At 47.4% G+C, this 23536-nt stretch overlaps 1 protein-coding gene across 1 annotated transcript in view; it reads left to right on the forward strand.

Moving 5' to 3' along the window:
* RLIM (ring finger protein, LIM domain interacting) overlaps nucleotides 1–23536 on the forward strand; it is a 122593-nt gene that overhangs the window by 90153 nt on the left and 8904 nt on the right. The window contains exon 2 of the mRNA XM_063937184.1: nucleotides 14663–14865. Coding sequence (XP_063793254.1) covers nucleotides 14697–14865 — 169 coding nt within the window. The 5' untranslated portion in view covers nucleotides 14663–14696. The remainder of the gene's footprint in view (nucleotides 1–14662; nucleotides 14866–23536) is intronic.

Here is a 23536-nt window from a genome sequence, read left to right on the forward strand (position 1 = left end):
AGTCACACAGGGAAGAAACTTCCAAGGCTATGGAAAAGTCAGGAGACTTCCCTACACATAAATATTCTGGAACTAAGGGCCATTTACAATGCCCTAAGTCAGGCTAGACCCTGCTTCAACACCGGCCGGTGCTGATCCAGTCAGACAACATCACGGCGGTCGCTCATGTACACGACAGGGCGGCACAAGAAGCAGGATGGCGATGGCAGAAGCCACAAGGATTCTCCGATGGGCGGAAAATCATGTGTTAGCACTGTCAGCAGTGTTCATTCCCGGAGTGGACAACTGAGAAGCAGACTTTCTCAGAAGACACGAGACACGGGAGAGTGGGGACTTCATCCAGAAGTCTTCCAAATGATTGTACACCGTTGGGAAAGGCCACAGGTGGACATGATGGCGTCCCGCCTCAACTAAAAGTTACAAAGATATTGCGCCAGGTCAAAGACCCTCAGGCGATAGCTGTGGACGCTCTGGTAACACCGTGGGTGTACCAGTCGTGTATGTGTTCCCTTCTCTGCCTCTCTTACCCAGGGTAATGAGAATAATAAGAAGGAGAGGAGTAAGAACTATACTCATTGTTCCGGGTTGGCCAAGAAGAGCTTGGTAACCAGAACTCCAAGAAATGATCTCAGAGGACCTATGGCCTCTGCCGCTCAGACAGGACCTGCTGCAGCAGGGGGCCTGTCTGTTTCAAGACGTACCGCGGCTGCGTTGACGGCATGGCGGTTGAACGCCGGATCCTGAAGGAAAAGGGAATTCCGGAGGAAGTTATCCCTACGCTATTTAAAGCTAGGAAAGAAGTGAACGCTAACCATTATCACCGCATATGGCGGAAATATGTTGCGTACTGTGAGGCCAGGAAGGCCCCAAAGGAGAAATTTCAGCTAGGTCGATTTCTGCACTTCCTACAGTCAGAGGTGACTATGGGCCTACAATTGGGTTCCATTAAGGTCCAGATTTCGGCTCTATCGATTTTCTTCCAAAATGGAACTGGCTTCACTGCCTGAAGTTCAGACATTTGTCAAGGGAGTGCTGCATATTCAGCCTCCTTGTGTGCCTCCAGTGGCACCGTGGTACCTCAACGTGGTGTTGGGTTTCCTAAAGTCACATTGGTTTGAGCCACTCAAAACCGTGGATTTAAAATATCTCACGTGGAAAGTGGTCATGCTTTTGGCCTTGGCTTCGGCAAGGCGGGTGTCAGAATTGGCGGCTTTGTCATGCAAAAGCCCCTATTTGATTTTCCATATGGATAGGGCAGAATTGAGGACTAGTCCCCAGTTTCTTCCTAAGGTGGTATCAGCTTTTCACTTGAACCAACCTATCGTGGTGCCTGCGGCTACTAGGGACTTGGAGGACTCCAAGTTACTGGACGTAGTCAGGGCCTTGAAAATTTATGTTTCCAGGACGGCTGGAGTCAGGAAGACTGACTCGCTATTTATCCTGTATGCACCAAACAAGATGGGTGCTCCTGCTTCAAAGCAGACTATTGCTCGCTGGATTTGTAGCACAATTCTGCTTGCGCATTCTGTGGCTGGCCTGCCGCAGCCTAAATCTGTAAAAGCCCATTCCACGAGGAAAGTGGGCTCTTCTTGGGCGGCTGCCCGAGGGGTCTCGGCTTTACAACTTTGCCGAGCTGCTACTTGGTCAGGGGCAAACACGTTTGCAAAATTCTACAAATTTGATACCCTGGCTGAGGAGGACCTTGAGTTCTCTCATTCGGTGCTGCAGTCATCCGCACTCTCCCGCCCGTTTGGGAGCTTTGGTATAATCCCCATGGTCCTTACCGGAGTCCCCAGCATCCACTAGGACGTTAGAGAAAATAAGATTTTACTCACCGGTAAATCTATTTCTCGTAGTCCGTAGTGGATGCTGGGCGCCCGTCCCAAGTGCGGACTGTCTGCAATACTTGTATATAGTTATTGTTAACTAAAAGGGTTATGGTTGAGCCATCTGTTGAGAGGCTCTGTTATGTTCATACTGTTAACTGGGTATAATATCACGAGTTATACGGTGTGATTGGTGTGGCTGGTATGAGTCTTACCCGGGATTCAAAATCCTTTCCTTATTGTGTCAGCTCTTCCGGGCACAGTATCCTTACTGAAGTCTGGAGGAGGGTCATGGTGGGAGGAGCCAGTGCACACCAGGTAGTCCTAATTCTTTCTTAGCTGTGCCCAGTCTCCTGCGGAGCCGCTATTCCCCATGGTCCTTACGGAGTACCCAGCATCCACTACGGACTACGAGAAATAGATTTATCGGTGAGTAAAATCTTATATATATATATATATATATATATATATATATATATATATATATACTTGAAGACATATTGACAGTTTGCTCTCTTCTTTAATTTGGGCCAGTCGGAGAGCGCGGTTGAGACTTGACGTTCTGTCCAGACCGAGAGTGCTAGGAGGCATAGCTCTCCCTATGTTTCGATTTTATTACTATGCTGCGCAGTTGGCACATATATGGGATTGGGTGAATACCCCAGATGCTCACACTATACACTCCCAAATGCTTTTACAGGCCTACCCTGACGGCTCTCCATTACAGATGCTAATATGTGGGAACCCTAACTTGTCCAAGATCCCTATAATAAAACAGGCCGTCCTCATATGGAAACAGTTTACATGTTAACATATTGGACCAAGGTATTGACCCAGAAACTCCTCTGGACAATGCCTTTGGCTTCCCAGAATTGGCTTCGCTGCAGACTGGGGAGGTGGGGGGTGACATCCCTGGGACACTTGTATAACGATGGTATACTGAAATCCTTCCTGCAACTTCAACAGGATTACAGTGTACCCTCGTCTCATTTCTACCGATAACTGCAACTGAGACATGCGCTTAATGCACAATTTCCCGATACTCCTCCAATGATTGCTGACTCCCCGGTCAAGTCTCTCCTGCAGTCCCTGGGAAACGGACATCTGGTGTCCCAACATTTATACAACCATGCTTCGATCTCATTACTCTGACCTGTTATCCCTTCTCAGGAATAAGTGGGAATCTGACTTGGGTGCCATCTCTGAGATTTGGGAGGGTGATCTGTGTTCTCCACGATTATCCACTACCACCACTAGATATCAACAAATCCAACTGTTTATAATACACAGAGTATATATGACCCCAGTGCGTTTGCGACATATAGGGGGTACTCACTCCTCCAGATGTCCTAAGTGCGATAGTCTGGATGCGGACTTTTGGCACATTATCTGGCTATGCCCCAAGGTAGCCGTATTCTGGTCGGGTGTTATTGACGCCCTGGTGTCAACGGGTATTCCCTCGTCTGTATGCTCCCCGACGACGTGTCTTATCTGCTGTGGAGGAGGATGCCCTGGATCCCCCTGCCAGAAGATATGTAATTAATCTATGTGGCCTGGCCAAGGTGTGTATCGCCAGGCTTTGGCTAGCCAAAGATGCGCCCACAATGCGATCCTGGGTCTCACTTGTAAATGATACGGCCTCTCATGAGAAAAATATATACTTAGCTAGAAAAGCGGGGGGGGGGGGGGATATCAGGACCTGTGGGGTAGATGGCTTGAGTCTCCGCGCTTTATGACCCAGAGTGTCTGAGTACCCACTACTGAGGGCTCCGTGTCTGGAAAGGTGGGAGATGAGACACGTACCGGGGGGTGAGAGTGGGAGTGTGTTTCTAGACCTGCATCGGGTGAGCTGCCTCTCTTTATTTATGATGTCCCCTGGCGCCCGCGGTCGGCCATCCCTTTGCCAATATTGCTGTGTTGTGTGATTTGCTCAATGATTGTTGTGTTACCATAGACGACTCTATACAATATACATTGTTCTATATGGTCCATGCTAATATGTGATACTAGTTCTAATTCATAATATCTGTCTCGAAATTAAGCCTGCACATGCTTTACTGTACTAACTGGTCACTACTAGAAATGGGAATCTGCGTATTCCCTGGGTTGGGGATTTGTTCTGGTTTGTTTTATTGTATTTTTGTTTCATTGAAAAACGGAAAATCAATAAAAAAAAAAGTATTGAATTAAAAAAAATACACATATATATATATATATATATATATATATATATATATATAACCAAAGAGTAGTGCGTCAGACATACCAATAGTTTCCTAAACGGGTGGGCAGAAAGAATAAATAAAGAATGGGGATGGTATTAATAAGAGAAGAGTATTAGAGAGACAAAAGGGATACACATTAGACGCAGACAGGAAAGGTGAGAGACAGTATAATTAACGTACCTGGACTGTAAGGCATAAGTACAAGACATAGTAAGGGTTACGTTTCAAAGTATAGGCTTCAACTAGAATTAGCAAAAGTCAGGAGGTGGAATCAGGTTATCTGTTTAAGAACCAAGATGTAGACTCATAGTTTGTATACAGTATGTCTTTGCGATTCATCAGGTAAAATGTAAATATAGCATCCCTGCTTTTTATTAAATCTGATAACACCTTTCTCGATATCATGGAGGGTAGCTCTTCTCCCAAAATAAATAATGCGGAGGAGCATATTTTTAGCTTCCGTCAGAGAAGGGGAAGTACGTTTTATCCAGTATTTTAAAACTAGTTTCTTTGCCACTGCAAGTATGACATTCAAAACTGGCAGCAGGATCTTTTTTATCAGGACTCAAATTCCAAGGTGTGAAGTCATGTAGCAAAAAGGCTAAGTGGTGTTTAACCAATGATAGGGAAAATATCTGGTTGAGAAAACCAACAATTTTGTGCCAAAATATAGCAACCTTAACATATTGCCAGAAACGATGGAAAAAGGTAGCGCCATACGTAGTACATTTCAGGCAACGTCCAGAATCACTGGGCAACATGTGTTTATGCTAAGCTTGCGACACGTAAGCCCTATGTATCATTTTAAAATAAACCTCCTGTAGGGAGGCGGAGTGGAGGTGTTTGTATATTATTTGAGTGTGTGCCAAAATCTCATCCACAGATGGAAAACTCAAAATACTGTATCAAAGTTCCAAACAAGCAAAGAGTGCTGCCACATCCTGGTTTTATGGTCAACCTTGAGATCAGAATAGTAAACTTTCAATCAGTATAAATCAGTGGTTCTCAAACTCTGTCCTCAGGACCCCACATGGTTCATGTTTTCCATGTCACCCAGCAGGTGCACTGTGTATGACCAACTTAAAAATCTACAGGTGACCTGCACATCCACATGAACCGTGTGGGGTCCTGAGGACAGAGTTTGAGAACCTGTGGTATAGATTATTACGTGTAAATAAGAGGAACTATGGGATTGGGTGTTTACCTTGATGACCTAGCCTCTGGCAATGTTGAAATGAAAGGACGAGCCTGGAGACGCACAGAAAATTGTTTGTCATGCAAATGAAATTTATCTTTTAGTTTCGAGAAGGACATCAGTGTCCCCTTTGTCAAAAACATCTCGAATAGAAGCAATGCCAATTCCCTCCATGCCCTGAAGCCTGATTTGTTTAGACCAGGCCTAAAAGCCGGGTTACCCCAAAAAGTAAATTGTGAAGTGCCCTGGTTCCTTTCCAATTTCTTATTTGTAAACCACCAAGCATTATAAGATTCCTTAAATAAAATGTTGGACTATATGTTGTCGGGTATATCTTTTCTTGAGGAATGTAGTAATGCACAAGGGGAATAGGGAGCCATCAACTCCACCTCTAAGTCAAAATTCACAAAATTGAAACTACCCCAGAACCAGTCAATGATGTATCGGAAAGAGGCGGACCTACTGACCTGCCAGGTCCGGGATATTAAGACCACCAGCTGAGCGTGGAAATTGTAATTTGGGATAGGCTATCTTAGGTTTTTTACCAGCCCAAAGAAATTTGGAAAAAAGAGAATTAACTCGTTGAATGCCTTTTTTCAAAAGGCCTGAGGGAAGCATTTGTAATAAATATGAGAGCTTAGGGAAAGCTATACTTTTATTGACAGCTGCTCTACCAGTCAGTGAAAGGGGCAAGATGAATAATATTTAATACAAATTTGTAAACCTCCCAGGGGGGTATGTACAGTAGTGACCAAAATTGTGGAAACCTTTTTGAAAATGTGCGTTTTTGAAGTTTAACAGCCTATAGCACTAATCTATTTCTCTTACGTTCTAGAGGATGCTGGGGACTCCGTAAGGACCATGGGGTATAGACGGGCTCCGCAGGAGACATGGGCACTATAAAGAACTTTAGAAAGGGTGTGCACTGGCTCCTCCCTCTATGCCCCTCCTCCAGACCTCAGTTAGATCCTGTGCCCAGATGAGATAGGGTGCACTACAGGGGAGCTCTCCTGAGTTTCTCTGAAAAATAATTTTGTTAGGTTTTTTATTTTCAGGGAGCACTGCTGGCAACAGGCTCCCTGCATCGTGGGACTGAGGAGAGAGATAAGCAGACCTACTTCAGTGATAGACTCTGCTTCTTAGGCTACTTGACACCATTAGCTCCAGAGGGAGTCGGAACGCGGGTCTCCCCCCGCTGTTCGTCCCAGAGCCGCGCCGCCGTCCTCCTCGCAGAGCCGGAAGATAGAAGCCGGGTGAGTATAAGAAGAAAAGAAGACTTTAAGGTGGCAGAAGACTTCGGATTTTCACTGAGGTTACCGCTGCGCGCCATTGCTCCCACACACACTAGCGGACACTGATGAGCGCAGGGGGGGGCGCCCTGGGCAGCAATAAAACCTCTGTTTCTGGCATAGACACTGCGGAGGCAGTAATTCTTTAAACCCCCGCCAGTTTGAGATATTTTGAGCAGGACCGAAGCCCACCGCCGGATGGGGCGGAGCTTGGTCTCTCAGCACTAACCAGCGCCATTTTCTGCACAGAGATCTGCAGAGAAGCTGGCTCCACGGGCTCTCCCCTGCTGAACACGGTGACACAGGGCTGAAAAGAGGAGGGGGAGCACTTGTAAGGCGGCGCAGTGAGTGTATTACACAGTAATATAATATAAAAGCACTATTATCTGGGACATTATTTTCCAGTGTCAGTTGGCGCTGGGTGTGTGCTGGCATACTCTCTCTCTGTCTCTCCAAAGGGCATTATTGAGGAACTGTCTCCTTATAACTATATCCCTGTGGGGGTGTCGGTACGAGTTTGTCGGCATGTCTGATGCGGAAGGCTCAGCTAAGGAGGAGGTGGAGCAGATGATTGTGGTGTCCTGATTGGATGGACATGTGGAATGTTTTAAATGCAAATGTGACCTTATTACATAAGTGATTGGACAAAGCAGAGTCTAGGGAAAAAGCAGGGAGTCAATCCACGGCTTCGGCTGGGTCACCGGGCCCTTCTGGGTCTCTAAAACGTCCCCTATCCCAAATAGCAGACACTGATACCGACACGGACTCTGACTCCAGTGTCGACTACGATGAAGCGAGGTTACACCCAAGGGTGGCAAAAAGTATTCATTATATGATTGTTGCAATAAAAGAAGTTTTGCATATCACAGATGACCCCTCTGTCCCCGACACGAGGGTGCGCATGTATAAGGAAAAGAAACCTGAGGTAACCTTTCCCCCATCTCATGAGCTGAACGAGTTATTTGAAAAAGCTTTGGAAACTACAGACAAAAAACTGCAGATTCCCAAGAGGATTCTTATGGCATATCCTTTCCCTGCACAGGACAGGGTATGTTGGGAATCCTCTCCCAGGGTGGACAAGGCTTTAACGTGCCTGTCCAAGAAGGTGGCGCTACCGTCTCCGGACACGGCAGCCCTCAAGGATCCTGCTGATCGCAGAGAGGAAACTACTTTAAAACCTATTTATGCGCATACGGGTGCTTTACTCAGACCAGCAATTGCATCGGCATGGGTGTGTAGCGCAGTTGCAGCTTGGACAGATACCTTGTCAGCTGACCTTGATACCCTAGAAAAGGGATACCATTTTATTGACCTTAGATCACATTAAAGACGCAGTTTTATATATGAGGGACGCTCAAAGAGATGTTTGGCTGCTAGGTTCAAGAGCCAACACCATGGCGATTTCTGCTAGGTGAGCCCTGTGGACCCGCCAATGGACGGGTGATGCCGACTTAAAGAAGCATATGGAGGTTTTGCCATACAAAGGTGAAGTTTTATTTGGGGAAGGTCTCGCGGACCTGGTTGCCACAACTACCGCGGGTAAATCTACCTTTTTGCCTTTTGTTTCCCCACAGCAAAAGAAAACTCCACAATATCAGATGCAGTCCTTTCGATCACATAAGTCCAGAAGAGGTCGGGGCTCATCTTTCCTCGCCAGAGGTGAGGGAAGAGAGCACCTGCTCCAGCTAGTTCCCAGGAGCAGAAGTCCTCCCCGGCTTCTACTAAATCCACCGCATGACGCTGGGGCTCCACTGAGAGAGTCCGCACCGATGGGGGCACGTCTTCGACTCTTCAGCCAGGTCTGGGTTCTGTCAGACGTGGATCTTTGGGCGATGGATATCGTATCCCAAGGCTACAAACTGGAATTCGAAGAGGTGCCCCCTCGCCGATTTTTCAAGTCGGCCTTGCCAACTTCTTCCCCAGAGAGGGAAGTAGTATTAGCTGCAATTCAAAAGCTGTGTCAACAGCAGGTGATTGTCAAGGTTCCCCTAGTCCAACAGGGGAAAGGGTACTATTCGACCCTGTTCGTGGTACCGAAGCCGGATGGTTCGGTCAGACCCATTTTAAATCTAAAATCCCTAAACCTGTACTTGAAAAAGTTCACATTCAAGATGGACTCGCTCCGGACGGTGATCTCCAGTCTGGAAGGGGGGGGATTTTATGGTGTCACTCGACATAAAGGATGCATACCTTCATGTCCCCATATATCCTCCTCATCAGGCGTACCTGAGATTCGCTGTACGGGACTGTCATTACCAGTTTCAGACGTTGCCGTTTGGGCTTTCCACGGCCCCGAGGATTTTCACCAAGGTATGGCGGAGATGATGGTGCTCCTGTGCAGGCAGGGAGTCACAATTTTCCCATACTTGGACGATCTCCTGATAAAAGCAAGATCGGGAGATCAATTGCAGAAGAGCGTGTCGCTCTCCCTGAGGGGGCTACAACAACTCGTTTGGATTCTCAATCTGCCAAAGTCACAATTGATTCCAACGACTAGACTATCATTCCTAGGCATGATTCTGGACACGGAACAGAAGAGGGTCTTTCTCCCGATGGAGAAAGCACAGGACCTCCAGAACATGGTCAGAGACTTGCTAAAACCAAAAAGAGTGTCTGTTCATCAATGTACTCGAGTTCTGGGAAAAATGGTGGCAGCCTACGAGGCCATATCCTTCGGCAGGTTTCATGCAAGGATGTTTCAGTGGGACCTCCTGGACAAGTGGTCTGGGTCCCATTTACTAATACATCAGAAGATAAGCCTGTCCCCACGGGCCAGGGTGTGTCTCCTGTGGTGGCTGCAAAGTGCTCACCTTCTAGAGCAGGGCTGGCCAAACCAGTCCTCGAGATCTACCAACAGTACACATTTTCCAGACCACCTAGCTGGTGCACAGGTGTAGTCATTACTAATTAAGATGTGCTGCATTCATTCCTAACTGACAATTCTACAGATCTCCAGGAGGCCTGGAAAACATGAACTGTTGGTAGATCTCGAGGACCGGTTTGGCCAGCCCTGTTCTAGAGGGTCGCAGGTTCGGCATTCAAAACTGGATTCTGGTGACCACCGACGCGAGCCTCCCAGGATGGGGAGCAGTCACACAAGGAAGTAATTTTCAGGGGCTATGGTCAAGCCAGGAAGTTTGTCTACACATCAACGTACTGGAATTGAGGGCCATATACAACGACCTACGACAAGCGGAGAACCTTCTTCGCGACCTACCGGTTCTGATTCAATCAGACAACGTCACAGCCGTGGCTCATGTAAACCGCCAAGGCGGGACAAAGAGCAGAGTGGCGATGGCGGAAACCACCAGGATTCTTCACTGGGCGGAAAATCACCTAAGCGCTCTGTCAGCGGTCTTCATTCCGGGAGTGGACAACTGGGAAGCAGACTTCCTCAGCAGACACGATCTCCATCCAGGAGAGTGGGGACTTCATCAGGACGTTTTTACAGAGATAACAAGTCTTTGGGGAATTCCTCACATAGACATGATGGCGTCACGCCTCAACAAGAAGCTTCGGAGGTATTGTGCCAGGTCAAGGGACCCTCAGGCAGTAGCGGTGGACGCCCTGGTAACACCGTGGGTGTTTCTGTCAGTCTATGTGTTCCCCCCTCCTCCTCTCATCTCAAAAATATTGAGAATCCTAAGACAAAAAAAGAGTGAAACAATCCTCATTGTTCCAGATTGGCCTCGAAGGGCCTTGTATTCAGATCTTCAGGAGATGCTCACAGAAGATCCATGGCCTCTTCCTCTCAGGGAGGACCTGTTCCAACAGGGGCCCTGCGTGTTCCAAGACTTACCGCGATTACGTTTGACGGCATGGCGGTTGAACACCGAATACTGGCTGGGAAAGGCATTCCGGAGGAAGTCATCCCTACTCTGATAAAGGCTAGGAAGGAGGTGACGGCAAAACATTATCACCGTATCTGGAGGAAATATGTTTCTTGGCGTGAAGCCAAGAATGCTCCTACGGAAGATTTCCATCTGGGCCGTTTTCTCCACTTTCTACAGACAGTGGATATGGGCCTAAAATTAGGCTCCAGTAAGGTACAGATTTCGGCCCTGTCTGTTTTCTTTCAGAAGGAATTGGCTTCTCTCCCAGAAGTCCAAACTTTTGTAAAGGGAGTGCTGCACATCCAGCCTCCTTTTGTGCCCCCAGTGGCACCTTGGGACCTTAACGTGGTATTACGGTTCCTGAAGTCTCACTGGTTTGAACCTCTTCAAACGGTTGAATTGAAATTTCTCACTTGGAAGGTGGTCATGATGTTGGCCTTGGCATCTGCAAGGCGGGTGTCCGAATTGGCGGCCTTGTCTCACAAGAGCCCCTATTTGACCTTCCATGTGGATAGAGCAGAGTTGAGGACTCGTCCTCAGTTTTTGCCTAAGGTGGTTTCTTCATTTTATATGAACCAACCTATTGTGGTGCCTGTGGCTACGGGGGACTTGGAGGATTCCAAGTCCCTGGATGTAGTCAGGGCCTTAAAAATCTATGTAGCCAGGACGGCTCGGGTTATGAAAACAGAAGCACTGTTTATCCTGTATGCAGCCAACAAAGTTGGCGCTCCTGCTTTGAAGCAGACTATTGCTCGCTGGATCTGTAACACGATTCAGCAGGCTCATTCTACGGCAGGATTGCCGTTAACAAATTCGGTAAAGGCCCATTCCACTAGGAAGGTGGCCTCTTCTTGGGCGGCTGCCCGAGGCGTCTCGGCTTTACAACTTTGCCGAGCGGCTTCCTGGTCAGGTTCAAACACTTTTGCAAAGTTCTATAAATTTGATACCCTGGCTGATGGGGACCTTGCGCTTGCTCAGTCTGTGCTGCAGAGTCATCCGCACTCTCCTGCCCGGTCTGGAGCTTTGGTATAAACCCCATGGTCCTTACGGAGTCCCCTGCATCCTCTAGGACAGCATCCTCTACCGGTAAATCTTTCTCCTAGTCCGTAGAGGATGCTGGGCGCCCGTCCCAGTGCGGACAAAATTTGCAAGGCTTGTATATAGTTGTTGCTTTCATAAGGGTTATGTTACAGTTGAGATCAGTCGCTGACTGATACGGTTTTGTTCATACTGTTAACTGGTTGCGTATATTCCAGGTTGTACGGTGTGGATGGTGTGGGCTGGTATGAATCTTGCCCTTAGATTAACAAAATCCTTTCCTCGTATTGTCCATCTCCTCTGGGCACAGTTTCTCTAACTGAGGTCTGTAGGAGAGGCATAGAGGGAGGAGCCAGTGCACACCCATTCTAAAGTTCTTTATAGTGCCCATGTCTCCTGCGGAGCCCATCTATACCCCATGGTCTTTACGGAGTCCCCAGCATCCTCTACGGACTAGGAGAAAAAGATTTACCGGTAGGTTTAAAATCTTATTTTTACAATTATACCAAAAAGCATAGATCATTACAACAGCAATTTAAATTGGAACATAATACAATGATTTGTATAACACAATTTTACATTTTGAAAAAAGTTATACGTACTGAACTGTGGGAAAGTGCATTTCTTTGTTTCACATAATATTCATTAGTACTTTGTTGGGAAGCCTTTGCTGCAATTACATACCTCCCAACATTGGTGGCCAGTGGATCGGTGCCTTTGGCGTGCCAAAAGCACACCCAAGTCAGAAAAGGGATGGAGTCTAGGGACACTGTGGGGGTGTGCCCAGCACTCTCCGAGATGCAGAGCTGCCCCCAGGATCTCTCTGCACTGAGTAAAGATGCTGTGCGCATGCGATAAACCAGTGATAAATGCAAGGTGATAAACGCACCAGCCAATCGGCTCCTAACTGTTAATTTACATATTGGAGCTGATTGGCTGGTGCGTTTATCACCTTGCACTTGTCACAGGTTTATTACTTCCTTATGCCTTCTCCAGGTTAATACATCTGCCCCAAAGTCTCCTTATCTTTATTTGGCTATAACTTTTTATGTAATTAAGATAATTCATTGCGGTGAACTGCATTATATCTTATAAAAATTATCTTTCTAGTGTTATATATCTTCAAAATAATGCAGTTATATGCAATTAATCCCTAAAAACCTGACATTTTCCAAAAGGTTTCCATAATTTTGGCAACTACTGTATATAAAAATTTCATTTAACAGACATATAAAAATAACATGGTGTATTCACAGAATAAATTCAAGGAATACAGAATTAAATAAAGTGAGACAGCCTATTCGCTGAATGAATAGAACATAAAATGCACTAGGTGTCCAGTGGTATTGGATATATTACCGCTTGGTCAGCCATCCATAGGGAAACCGTGGCGGCACTCCGATTTAATACAGTCTGCAAGATCAGCTGGTATGTCACCTGAGTGAATTAATTTTAGCCAGATATAAATGTGTGATCTCATCGCTGAGCTCATAAGTGGCTTAGTAGCCTCCAAATGAAATCCTTGGTGTGCTGTAATCAGCCCTACGGCTGGAAGCAGTTGTATGGCAATGGGAAACGTAATGGGTGGTGAGAGCGCTAGCATGTATGAGCACTTCCGTCTTAAGCTGATGACCACCGGAGGCTAGGATGCGGAGGGGTGCTTTGCCTGGGGGTATCCCATTAGTTGTTGTGGCCGTGAAGGTTGGTTGCCTTAGGGGAGTTAGCTGCTCATTAATGTGGCCACCTGGGTTGGGGGAGGGGGGGGGGGGTGATGCTTCGTCGTGTGGCTATCATGGTTGGTTTACTTGGGGTGTTGCTGCAAAATAATGTCGTAGTGTGTGTGTGGGGGGGGGGGGGGAGGGGTGTGGCCTGATTGCTACACTTTCATCCCAACTCCTACATTTTGGAAAAATTTGTCAAGTCCTGGCGTATTGTTATCTGGGGGCATTGTAATGGGGCATATAACAATCACATTGGAGAGTTGTTGCACTCTAAATGCATTGGGGGCCCTACAAATTGTTGACGTAGAGCCCAAATAGTTCTAGATTACCACTATTTCTGGCACAGTAAGGATGACATTTTTTTTATTTTTTTTTTAACTTGGCTCTGTGGATTCCTTGTTGGTTCTCGCCAGACAACTTTATTGTGGAGAGATTGCCTCCAGCTAAACCACACTTTTTCAACAGTCTTGAAACACCTGCATTCCAAAGTGTTCATACTACTGTTTGCATATTTCCAGTGATTACATTGCTGACACATAAATGATGCAGATCATCAAGAATTAGCAGATTCATCTTTTATGGTGCTGTTCAATTTGAGCTATGTGTGCAGTGCTATAATATAAATATCTGAGCCTCGTTGGTGGCTTTTGTATCCTACATTTTACATATAATTTACTATGCAGAGTATTTTATTTTGTAAATCACAATGGTTTTACAAGCTTTTCTTGTTGTACGGTATGCTTCAATTTAGACGATCATTTTACAGATCAGGAGCCTTATTAGATTTAGGATATTAATGCATTGACCAGTGTAATTTCATGTGCGAGAACTGTCCTTCAAAAAATGTTTCCCTTGTACCAGTGTTACAGGGACATAATTCCATTTTCTGTATGTCCCTCATCTAATATATAAAGACTAGTATAACACAAGTATGTTGTGGTTGTTCTAAGTTGTAAGTGCATGAAGCTCCTTAATAGTATAATGGTAGACATTGGTTATGAGTTTATAAAATGACATTCAGGTTGATGATACAGAATTGAAGGGATGCTTTTCATTTTGATCAGCCGTCTGTAGCTGTATGATTATAGCAACATCCTTCAGGCTACTTACCTTTCTTTAGCTAGTCTATCACCTGCCATATAATACACATTTACAATTACCCACGGTCTTACTATTGTTTAAAGTGGCTTTTTACAAAAAAAATAATTTTTAAATCTGCAGTTTTGCGTATAATAATGTAACCATTTAATTTTCATAAAGTTCTACTTTATAAACATTTAAAGGGCTTATTTTTATTAAGGTCAAGGTTCTGTTGAAGTTTCCTGTGAAGTTTCTGTGCGCATATCCGGTAATTACAGTACATAAAATATAGCTTAGTTTTAAGATATGAGCAGAAATAAGCAATGTTGGTTGCCATGAACACAATCTTACAATGGGACCTCATGCTTAATTGAATTGGCCCCTAAAAATCCATCCATGTTGCAATGTTTTCTGTTCTTACCATTGTATATCTTTTGACACTGCTTGTTTCTCAGTTAGACAGGTTCATCTTTACATTCATCAGTCAACATGGAGAGTTCAGATGCTACTGGGAAAGGAAGTGCTGAACAGTCAGATTCTCAACGCCAAAGTCAGATGGACCGGCTGGATCGAGAGGAGGCTTTCTATCAATTTGTGAATGACCTCAATGAAGAGGATTACCGTCTCATGAGAGATAATAACTTATTAGGAACTCCAGGTATGCATTTCAAGCATAGTCTTCAATACAATGTTGGTTGTTCTGCATGGTGACATTACAGCAAGGTATAAAATGGTTATTCCCCACCCTAAACTTTTATACCATTGCGTCGTTGAGTTCGCTCTGCCTGATTGCACCAATAGAATTCAGATTCAATACTTTGTATGGTAAACAGTAAAAGTAACCTGTCTTCGCCATGCAATTCATAAGTGAACCTGAAACAAAGACATGTTTATATGCAGCGATAAAACTGCCTCCCATCTTCATATAGAACAGTGCTTCCCAAACTCAGCCCTCGTATCACCATAACAGTGAAGTACTTCACAGTATCCATGCTTTAGTGATTTTACGTTAACCCACTGTGCTACATTACTAATGAAGTCAACTGCGCTCAAACATAGATATCTTTAAAACCAGGACTGATAGGGTTCTTGAGGACCAAGTTTGGGAAACTGATAGTGTATTGTCCCCCTACAACCACAGTGCTGCAAAGCTTTCAGAATTCGGAAACTTGGTATGTGTTCCATATAGTCCTATTTGCCATTAGAGAGCCACATTGGAGTGCGTTTCTGCACAATAGTAAACAGCACAGTTAGTGTTTCTTGATAAAGAATGTCTACCAATTGTAATATCGCCCAGTTATAGCAAAGATCATTTTGGGCATGCAAAGGCTGTCATTTTAAAATCTGTGAGGTATTGTTGTAATGTATTTAGGTTTGTGTAGGTGCGGAAGCCATATTTAAGGTGAGGGCAGCCTAACCCCCTTCCCCCACCGGCAGTCTCTCCACTAGCAGCGCTGAGCACCCGGCTCAGATGCTACCTAGCAGTGCAGCATTGCCTCCTTCCCCCACTTGAAATGCCCCCTGACCACCTCCCCCAAATACATAAATTGAAGCTGGACAGGTCAATCCCGGGATCCTGGAAATCCCGGGATCGAGATTTTTCAATCCCAATACCCAGGATTGGCCTCCCTAATTGCCATAATGCATATTGGGGTTTATTCAGGTTTGTTAGCAAACCAAAAAAGCATGCTAATGGGTAAAACCATGTTACACTGCAGGTGGGGTAGATGTAACCTGCAGAGAGATTTAGGTTTGGCTGCACCAATGGTCTGCGGACGCGGAATCCAGGAAAAGTGTGGAGAGCCTACCATATACAGGTCAGGCTCTGTTTGGGGAGACACTGGATGCGTGGATTGCCACAGCTACCGCGGGTAAGTCTCCTTTTCTCCCCTCAGCTGCATCGGCTACGAAGACTCCTTTTACTCCCGCCACGTCACAGTCCTTTCGGCCCGCGAGACCTAGAAAGAACAAGCCTACTTCAGAGGTGGTCGTGCTAAAGCCAAAATGCCTGCTCCCGTAGGTTCCCAGGACCGGAAGCCTTCTTCTGGTGCCTCAAAGTCCTCAGCGTGACGGTGGACCGCACAGCCTGGAGGAGGGTCAGGTGGGAGCAAGGGTCTTCACCAAGGTGATGGCAGAGATGATGGTACTCCTCCGCAAGCAGGGGGTGAACATAATTCCGTATCTGGACGATCTGCTGTTCAAGGCATCGTCCAGACAGAAGTTGTTAAGATCCATTGCTCTCACGACACATCTGCTCAAGGAGCACAGTTGGATCCTGAACCTTCCAAAGTCTCATCTGGAGCCGACAAGGAGGCTGTCTTTCCTGGGGATGATCCTCGACACGGAGGTGCAGAGGGTGTTTCTACCGGTGGAGAAAGCGTTGGTGATTCAAACAATGGTCCGGGATGTCTTGAAGTCTGCCCGGGTATCAGTTCATCAGTGCATCCGCCTTCTGGGGAAGATGGTTGCCTCCTTCGAGGCTCTGCAGTACGGAAGGTTTCATGCTCGATCCTTTCAGCTGGATCTCTTGGACCAGTGGTCGGGATCTCGCCTACATATTCACCAGATACGTCTGTCACCGAAAGCCAGGATTTCGCTCCCCTGGTGGCTACAACTACCACACCTTCTGGAGGGCTGAAGGTTTGGAGTTCAGGACTGGATCCTTCTAACCACGGTTGCAAGTCTTAAGAGGTTGGAGAGCAGTCACTCAGGGGGAAACCTTCCAAGGAAGGTGGTCAAGTCAAGAATCCCTTCTCCCGATAAACATCCTGGAGCCAAGAGCCGTATACAACGGCCTTCTTCAAGCAGCACACCTTCTGCAGGATCGGGCTGTTCAGGTGCAGTCGGACAACGTGATCACAGTGGCCTACATAAATCGACAAGGCGGAACAAAGAGCAGGGCTGCAATGTCAGAGGTGAGAAGAATCCTCCTTTGGGCAGAAAGGCACGCGGTGGCGATGTCCGCAATCTTCATTCCGGGAGTAGACAACTGGGAAGCGGACTTCCTCAGCAGACACGATCTCCATCCAGGAGAGTGGGGCCTCCACCCGGAGGTGTTCGAGGAGGTTACCGGTTGGTGGGGGGTTCCTCACATAGACATGATGGCCTCCCGCCTCAACAAGAAGCTGCGGAGGTACTGTTCCAGGTCGAGAGACCCGCAGGCAGTGGCAGTGGATGCACTGGTAACTCCGTGGGTGTTCACTTCAGTGTATGTGTTCCCTCCACTTCCTCTAATTCCAAAAGTTCTTCAACTTATAAAAAGGACAAAGGTTCTGGCAATCCTCATTGCCCCCGGACTGGCCAAGGAGGGCTTAGTACGCGGATCTCCTGGATCTACTGCTGGAAGATCCAAGGCTCCCTCCTCTTCGAGAGGATCTTCTACTGCAGGGGCCGTTTGCTTATCAAGACTTACCACGGCTACGTTTGACGGCATGGCGGTTGAGCGCCAGATCTTAGCTCGCAAGGCTATTCCGAGCGAGGTTATTCCTACCCTTATACAGGCTAGGAAGGGGGTAACGTCTGAACATTACCATCGCATTTGGAAAAAATGTGTCTTGGTGTGAATCTAAGAAATTTCCTGCAGTGGAGTTTCAACTTGGACGTTTTCTCCTTTTCCTGCAAGCAGGTGTGGATATGGGCCTGAGAGTGAGCTCCATCAAGGTCCAGATCTCAGCTTTATCTATTTTCTTCCAAAAACAATTGGCTGTCCTCCCTGAGGTTCAGAACTTTTTGAAAGGGGTTCTGCACATCCAGCCTCCCTTTGTGGTGCCTACGTCGCCCAGGGATCTTGATGTGGTATTGCAGTTCCTGCAATCGGATTGGTTTGAGCGTCTACAGGAGTCTGAAATCAAATTTCTCACGTGAAAGGCGGTCACTTTGTGTGCCTTGGCTTCTGCCCGACGCGTGTCAGAATTGGGGGCTTTGTCCTGTAAAAGTCCCTATCTGGTCTTCCATGAAGTTAGGGCGGAACTCAGGACTCATCCACAGTTCCTTCCTAAGGTTGTGTCGGCTTTTCATATCAACCAACCTATTGTGGTGCCAGTGGCTACTGACTCCTTAATTGCTTCAAAGGCCTTGGATGTTGTGAGGGCTTTGAAGATTTATGTGAAGAGGATGGCTCGTCCTAGAAAATCTGACTCTGTTTGTCCTCTATGATCCCCAAAAAATTTGGTGTCCTGCTTCTAAACAGTCGATTTCACGCTGGATCAGATTCACTATCCAGCATGCAGATTCTACGGATATGATTGCTGTGTCCAAAATCTGTTAAGGCCCACTCTACTCGTAAGGTGGGCTCTTCCTTGGCGGCTGCCTGGGGTGTCTCGACTATGCAGCTTTGCCAAACAGCTACTTGGTCTGGGTCGAACACGTTTGCTAAGTTTTACAAGTTCGATACTTTGGCCTCTGATGACCTCAAGTTTGGTCAAGCAGTTTTGCAGGAGCCTCCGCGCTCTCCTTCCTATTCTGGGAGCTTTGGTACTTCCCCATGGTACTAATATGGACCCTAGCATCCTCTAGGATGTAAGAGAAAATAGGATTTTAATTACCTACCGGTAAATCCTTTTCTCGTAGTCCGTAGAGGATGCTGGGCGAGCGCTTCGTTTTCCTGCTGTGGTTATTTAGTTCAGTACTGCCTGGTTCCTAGGTAAGTTCTGCGTTCATTACTGTTTCAGCTGTTTCTGAGTTTTCCGGCATGTTGGCCGGATTTGCCTGGTTGTGTGAACTAGTATGAATCGCGCCACTATCTGTGTGTTTCCTTCGCTTGAAGTATGTCGTCTCCTCAGGCACAGTTTCTAGACTGAGTCTGGTAGGAGGGGCATAGAGAGAGGAGCCAGCCCACACTCTTAAAGTGCCAATGGCTTCTGGTGGACCCGTCTATACCCCATGGTACTAATATGGACCCCAGCATCCTCTACGGACTACGAGAAAAGGATTTACTGGTAGGTAATTAAAATCCTTTTTCTCTGACGTCCTAGTGGATGCTGGGAACTCCGAAAGGACCATGGGGAATAGCGGCTCCGCAGGAGACTGGGCACAAAAGTAAAAGCTTTAGGACTACCTGGTGTGCACTGGCTCCTCCCCCTATGACCCTCCTCCAAGCCTCAGTTAGATTTTTGTGCCCGAACGAGAAGGGTGCACACTAGGTGGCTCTCCTGAGCTGCTTAGTGAAAAAGTTTAAGTATAGGTTTTTTATTTTCAGTGAATCCTGCTGGCAACAGGTTCACTGCACAGAGGGACTAAGGGGAGAAGAAGCGAACTCACCTGCGTGCAGAGTGGATTGGGCTTCTTAGGCTACTGGACATTAGCTCCAGAGGGACGATCACAGGCCCAGCCATGGATGGGTCCCAGAGCCGCGCCGCCGGCCCCCTTACAGAGCCAGAAGACAGAAGAGGTCCGGGAAATCGGCGGCAGAAGACGTCCTGTCTTCAATAAGGTAGCGCACAGCACCGCAGCTGTGCGCCATTGCTCTCAGCACACTTCACACTCCGGTCACTGAGGGTGCAGGGCGCTGGGGGGGGGGGCGCCCTGAGACGCAATAAAAACACCTTAGATGGCAAAAAATACATCACATATAGCTCATGGGCTATATGGATGCATTTAACCCCTGCCAGTTTTTCCTTAAAAAAGCGGGAGAAAGGCCGCCGAGAAGGGGGCGGAGCCTATCTCCTCAGCACACAAGCGCCATTTTCCCTCACAGCTCCGCTGGAAGGACGTCTCCCTGACTCTCCCCTGCAGTCCTGCACTACAGAAACAGGGTAAAACAAGAGAGGGGGGGCACTAATTTGGCAGATAAATCAATACAGCAGCTATATAAGGGAAAAACACTTATATAAGGTTATCCCTGTATATATATAGCGCTCTGGTGTGTGCTGGCAAACTCTCCCTCTGTCTCCCCAAAGGGCTAGTGGGGTCCTGTCCTCTATCAGAGCATTCCCTGTGTGTGTGCTGTGTGTCGGTACGTTGTGTCGACATGTATGAGGAGGAAAATGGTATGGAGGCGGAGCAATTGCCTGTAATAGTGATGTCACCCCCTAGGGAGTCGACACCTGACTGGATGGTCTTATGGAAGGAATTACGTGATAGCGTCAGCACTTTACAAAAGACTGTTGACGACATGAGACAGCCGGCAAATCAGTTATTACCTGTACAGGCGTCTCAAACACCGTCAGGGGCTCTAAAGCGCCCATTACCTCAGATGGTCGACACAGACCCAGACACGGACACTGACTCCAGTGTCGACGGTGAGGAAACAAACGTATTTTCCAGTAGGGCCACACGTTACATGATCACGGCAATGAAGGAGGTTTTGAACATTTCTGATACTACAAGTACCACAAAAAAGGGTATTATGTGGGGTGTGAAAAAACTACCCGTAGTTTTTCCTGAATCAGATGAATTAAATGAGGTGTGTGATGAAGCGTGGGTTTCCCCCGATAAAAAACTGCTAATTTCTAAAAAATTATTGGCATTATACCCTTTCCCGCCAGAGGTTAGGGCGCGTTGGGAAACACCCCCTAGGGTAGATAAGGCGCTCACACGCTTATCAAAACAAGTGGCGTTACCGTCTCCTGATACGGCCGCCCTCAAGGAACCAGCTGATAGGAAGCTGGAAAATATCCTAAAAAGTATATACACACATACTGGTATTATACTGCGACCAGCAATCGCCTCAGCCTGGATGTGCAGTGCTGGGGTGGCTTGGTCGGATTCCCTGACTGAAAATATTGATACCCTGGACAGGGACAGTATATTATTGACTATAGAGCATTTAAAGGATGCATTTCTATATATGCGAGATGCACAGAGGGATATTTGCACTCTGGCATCAAAAGTAAGTGCGCTGTCCATTTCTGCCAGAAGAGGGTTATGGACGCGACAGTGGTCAGGTGATGCGGATTCCAAACGGCATATGGAAGTATTGCCGTATAAAGGGGAGGAGTTATTTGGGGTCGGTCTATCGGACCTGGTGGCCACGGCAACGGCTGGGAAATCCACCTTTTTACCCCAGGTCACCTCTCAGCAGAAAAAGACACCGTCTTTTCAGGCTCAGTCCTTTCGTCCCCATAAGGGCAAGCGGGCAAAAGGCCACTCATATCTGCCCCGGGGCAGAGGAAGGGGAAAAAGACTGCAGCAGGCAGCCTCTTCCCAGGAACAGAAGCCCTCCCCCGCTTCTGCTAAGTCCTCAGCATGATGCTGGGGCCTTACAAGCGGACTCAGGCACGGTGGGGGCCCGTCTCAAGAATTTCAGCGCGCAGTGGGTTCACTCGCAAGTGGACCCCTGGATCCTGCAGGTAGTATCTCAGGGGTACAAATTGGAATTTGAGACGTCTCCCCCCTCGTCGGTTCCTGAAGTCTGCTTTACCAAAGTCTCCCTCCGACAGGGAGGCGGTATTGGAAGCCATTCACAAGCTGTATTCCCAGCAGGTGATAATCAAGGTACAACAGGGAAAGGGGTATTATTCCACGCTGTTTGTGGTACCGAAGCCGGACGGCTCGGTGAGACCTATTTTAAATCTGAAATCCTTGAACACTTGCATACAAAGGTTCAAATTCAAGATGGAGTCGCTCAGAGCAGTGATAGCGAACCTGGAAGAAGGGGACTATATGGTGTCTCTGGACATCAAGGATGCTTACCTCCATGTCCCAATTTGCCCTTCTCACCAAGGGTACCTCAGGTTTGTGGTACAGAATTGTCACTATCAGTTTCAGACGCTGCCGTTTGGATTGTCCACGGCACCCCGGGTCTTTACCAAGGTAATGGCCGAAATGATGATTCTTCTTCGAAGAAAAGGCGTCTTAATTATCCCTTACTTGGACGATCTCCTGATAAGGGCAAGGTCCAGGGAACAGTTAGAGGTCGGAGTAGCACTATCTCAAGTAGTACTACGACAGCACGGGTGGATTCTAAATATTCCAAAATCGCAGCTGATTCCGACGACACGTCTGCTGTTCCTAGCGATGATTATGGACACAGTCCAGAAAAAGGTGTTTCTCCCGGAGGAGAAAGCCAGGGAGTTATCCGAGCTAGTCAGGAACCTCCTAAAACCAGGCCAAGTGTCAGTGCATCAATGCACAAGGGTCCTGGGAAAAATGGTGGCTTCTTACGAAGCGATTCTATTCGGCAGATTCCACGCAAGAACTTTTCAGTGGGATCTGCTGGACAAATGGTCCGGATCGCATCTTCAGATGCATCAGCGGATAACCCTGTCTCCAAGGACAAGGGTGTCTCTCCTGTGGTGGTTGCAGAGTGCTCATCTTCTAGAGCAGGCCTGGCCAACCTGTGGCTCTCCAGCTGTTGTGAAACTACAAGTCCCATCATGCCTTGCCACAGTTTTGCTATTAGGGAATGCTAAAACTGTGGCAGGGCATGCTGGGATGTGTAGTTTCACTACATCTGGAGAGCCACAGGTTGGCCAGGCCTGTTCTAGAGGGCCGCAGATTCGGCATTCAGGACTGGGTCCTGGTGACCACGGATGCCAGCCTGAGAGGCTGGGGAGCAGTCACACAGGGAAGAAATTTCCAGGGCTTGTGGTCAAGCATGGAAACGTCATTTCACATAAATATCCTGGAACTAAGGGCCATTTACAATGCCCTAAGTCAAGCAAGGCCTCTGCTTCAGGGTCAGCCGGTGCTGATCCAGTCGAACAACATCACGGCAGTCGCCCACGTAAACAGACAGGGCGGCACAAGAAGCAGGAGGGCAATGGCAGAAGTTGCAAGGATTCTTCGCTGGGCGGAAAATCATGTGATAGCACTGTCAGCAGTATTCATTCCGGGAGTGGACAACTGGGAAGCAGACTTCCTCAGCAGACACGACCTCCACCCGGGTGAGTGGGGACTTCACCCAGAAGTCTTCCACATGATTGTGAACCGTTGGGAAAAACCAAAGGTGGACATGATGGCGTCCCGCCTCAACAAAAAACTAGACAGATATTGCGCCAGGTCAAGGGACCCTCAGGCAATAGCTGTGGACGCTCTGGTAACACCGTGGGTGTACCAGTCAGTGTATGTGTTCCCTCCTCTGCCTCTCATACCCAAGGTACTGAGAATCATAAGAAGGAGAGGAGTAAGGACCATACTCGTGGCTCCGGATTGGCCAAGAAGGACTTGGTACCCGGAACTTCAAGAGATGCTCACGGAGGACCCGTGGCCTCTACCTCTAAGAAAGGACCTGCTCCAGCAGGGACCCTGTTTGTTCCAAGACTTACCGCGGCTGCGTTTGACGGCATGGCGGTTGAACGCCGGATCCTGAAGGAAAAAGGCATTCCGGATGAAGTCATCCCTACCCTGATCAAAGCCAGGAAGGATGTAACTGTGCAACATTATCACCG

This window comes from Pseudophryne corroboree, chromosome 8, assembly GCF_028390025.1.
Source record: "Pseudophryne corroboree isolate aPseCor3 chromosome 8, aPseCor3.hap2, whole genome shotgun sequence".
Lineage (NCBI taxonomy): Eukaryota > Metazoa > Chordata > Amphibia > Anura > Myobatrachidae > Pseudophryne > Pseudophryne corroboree.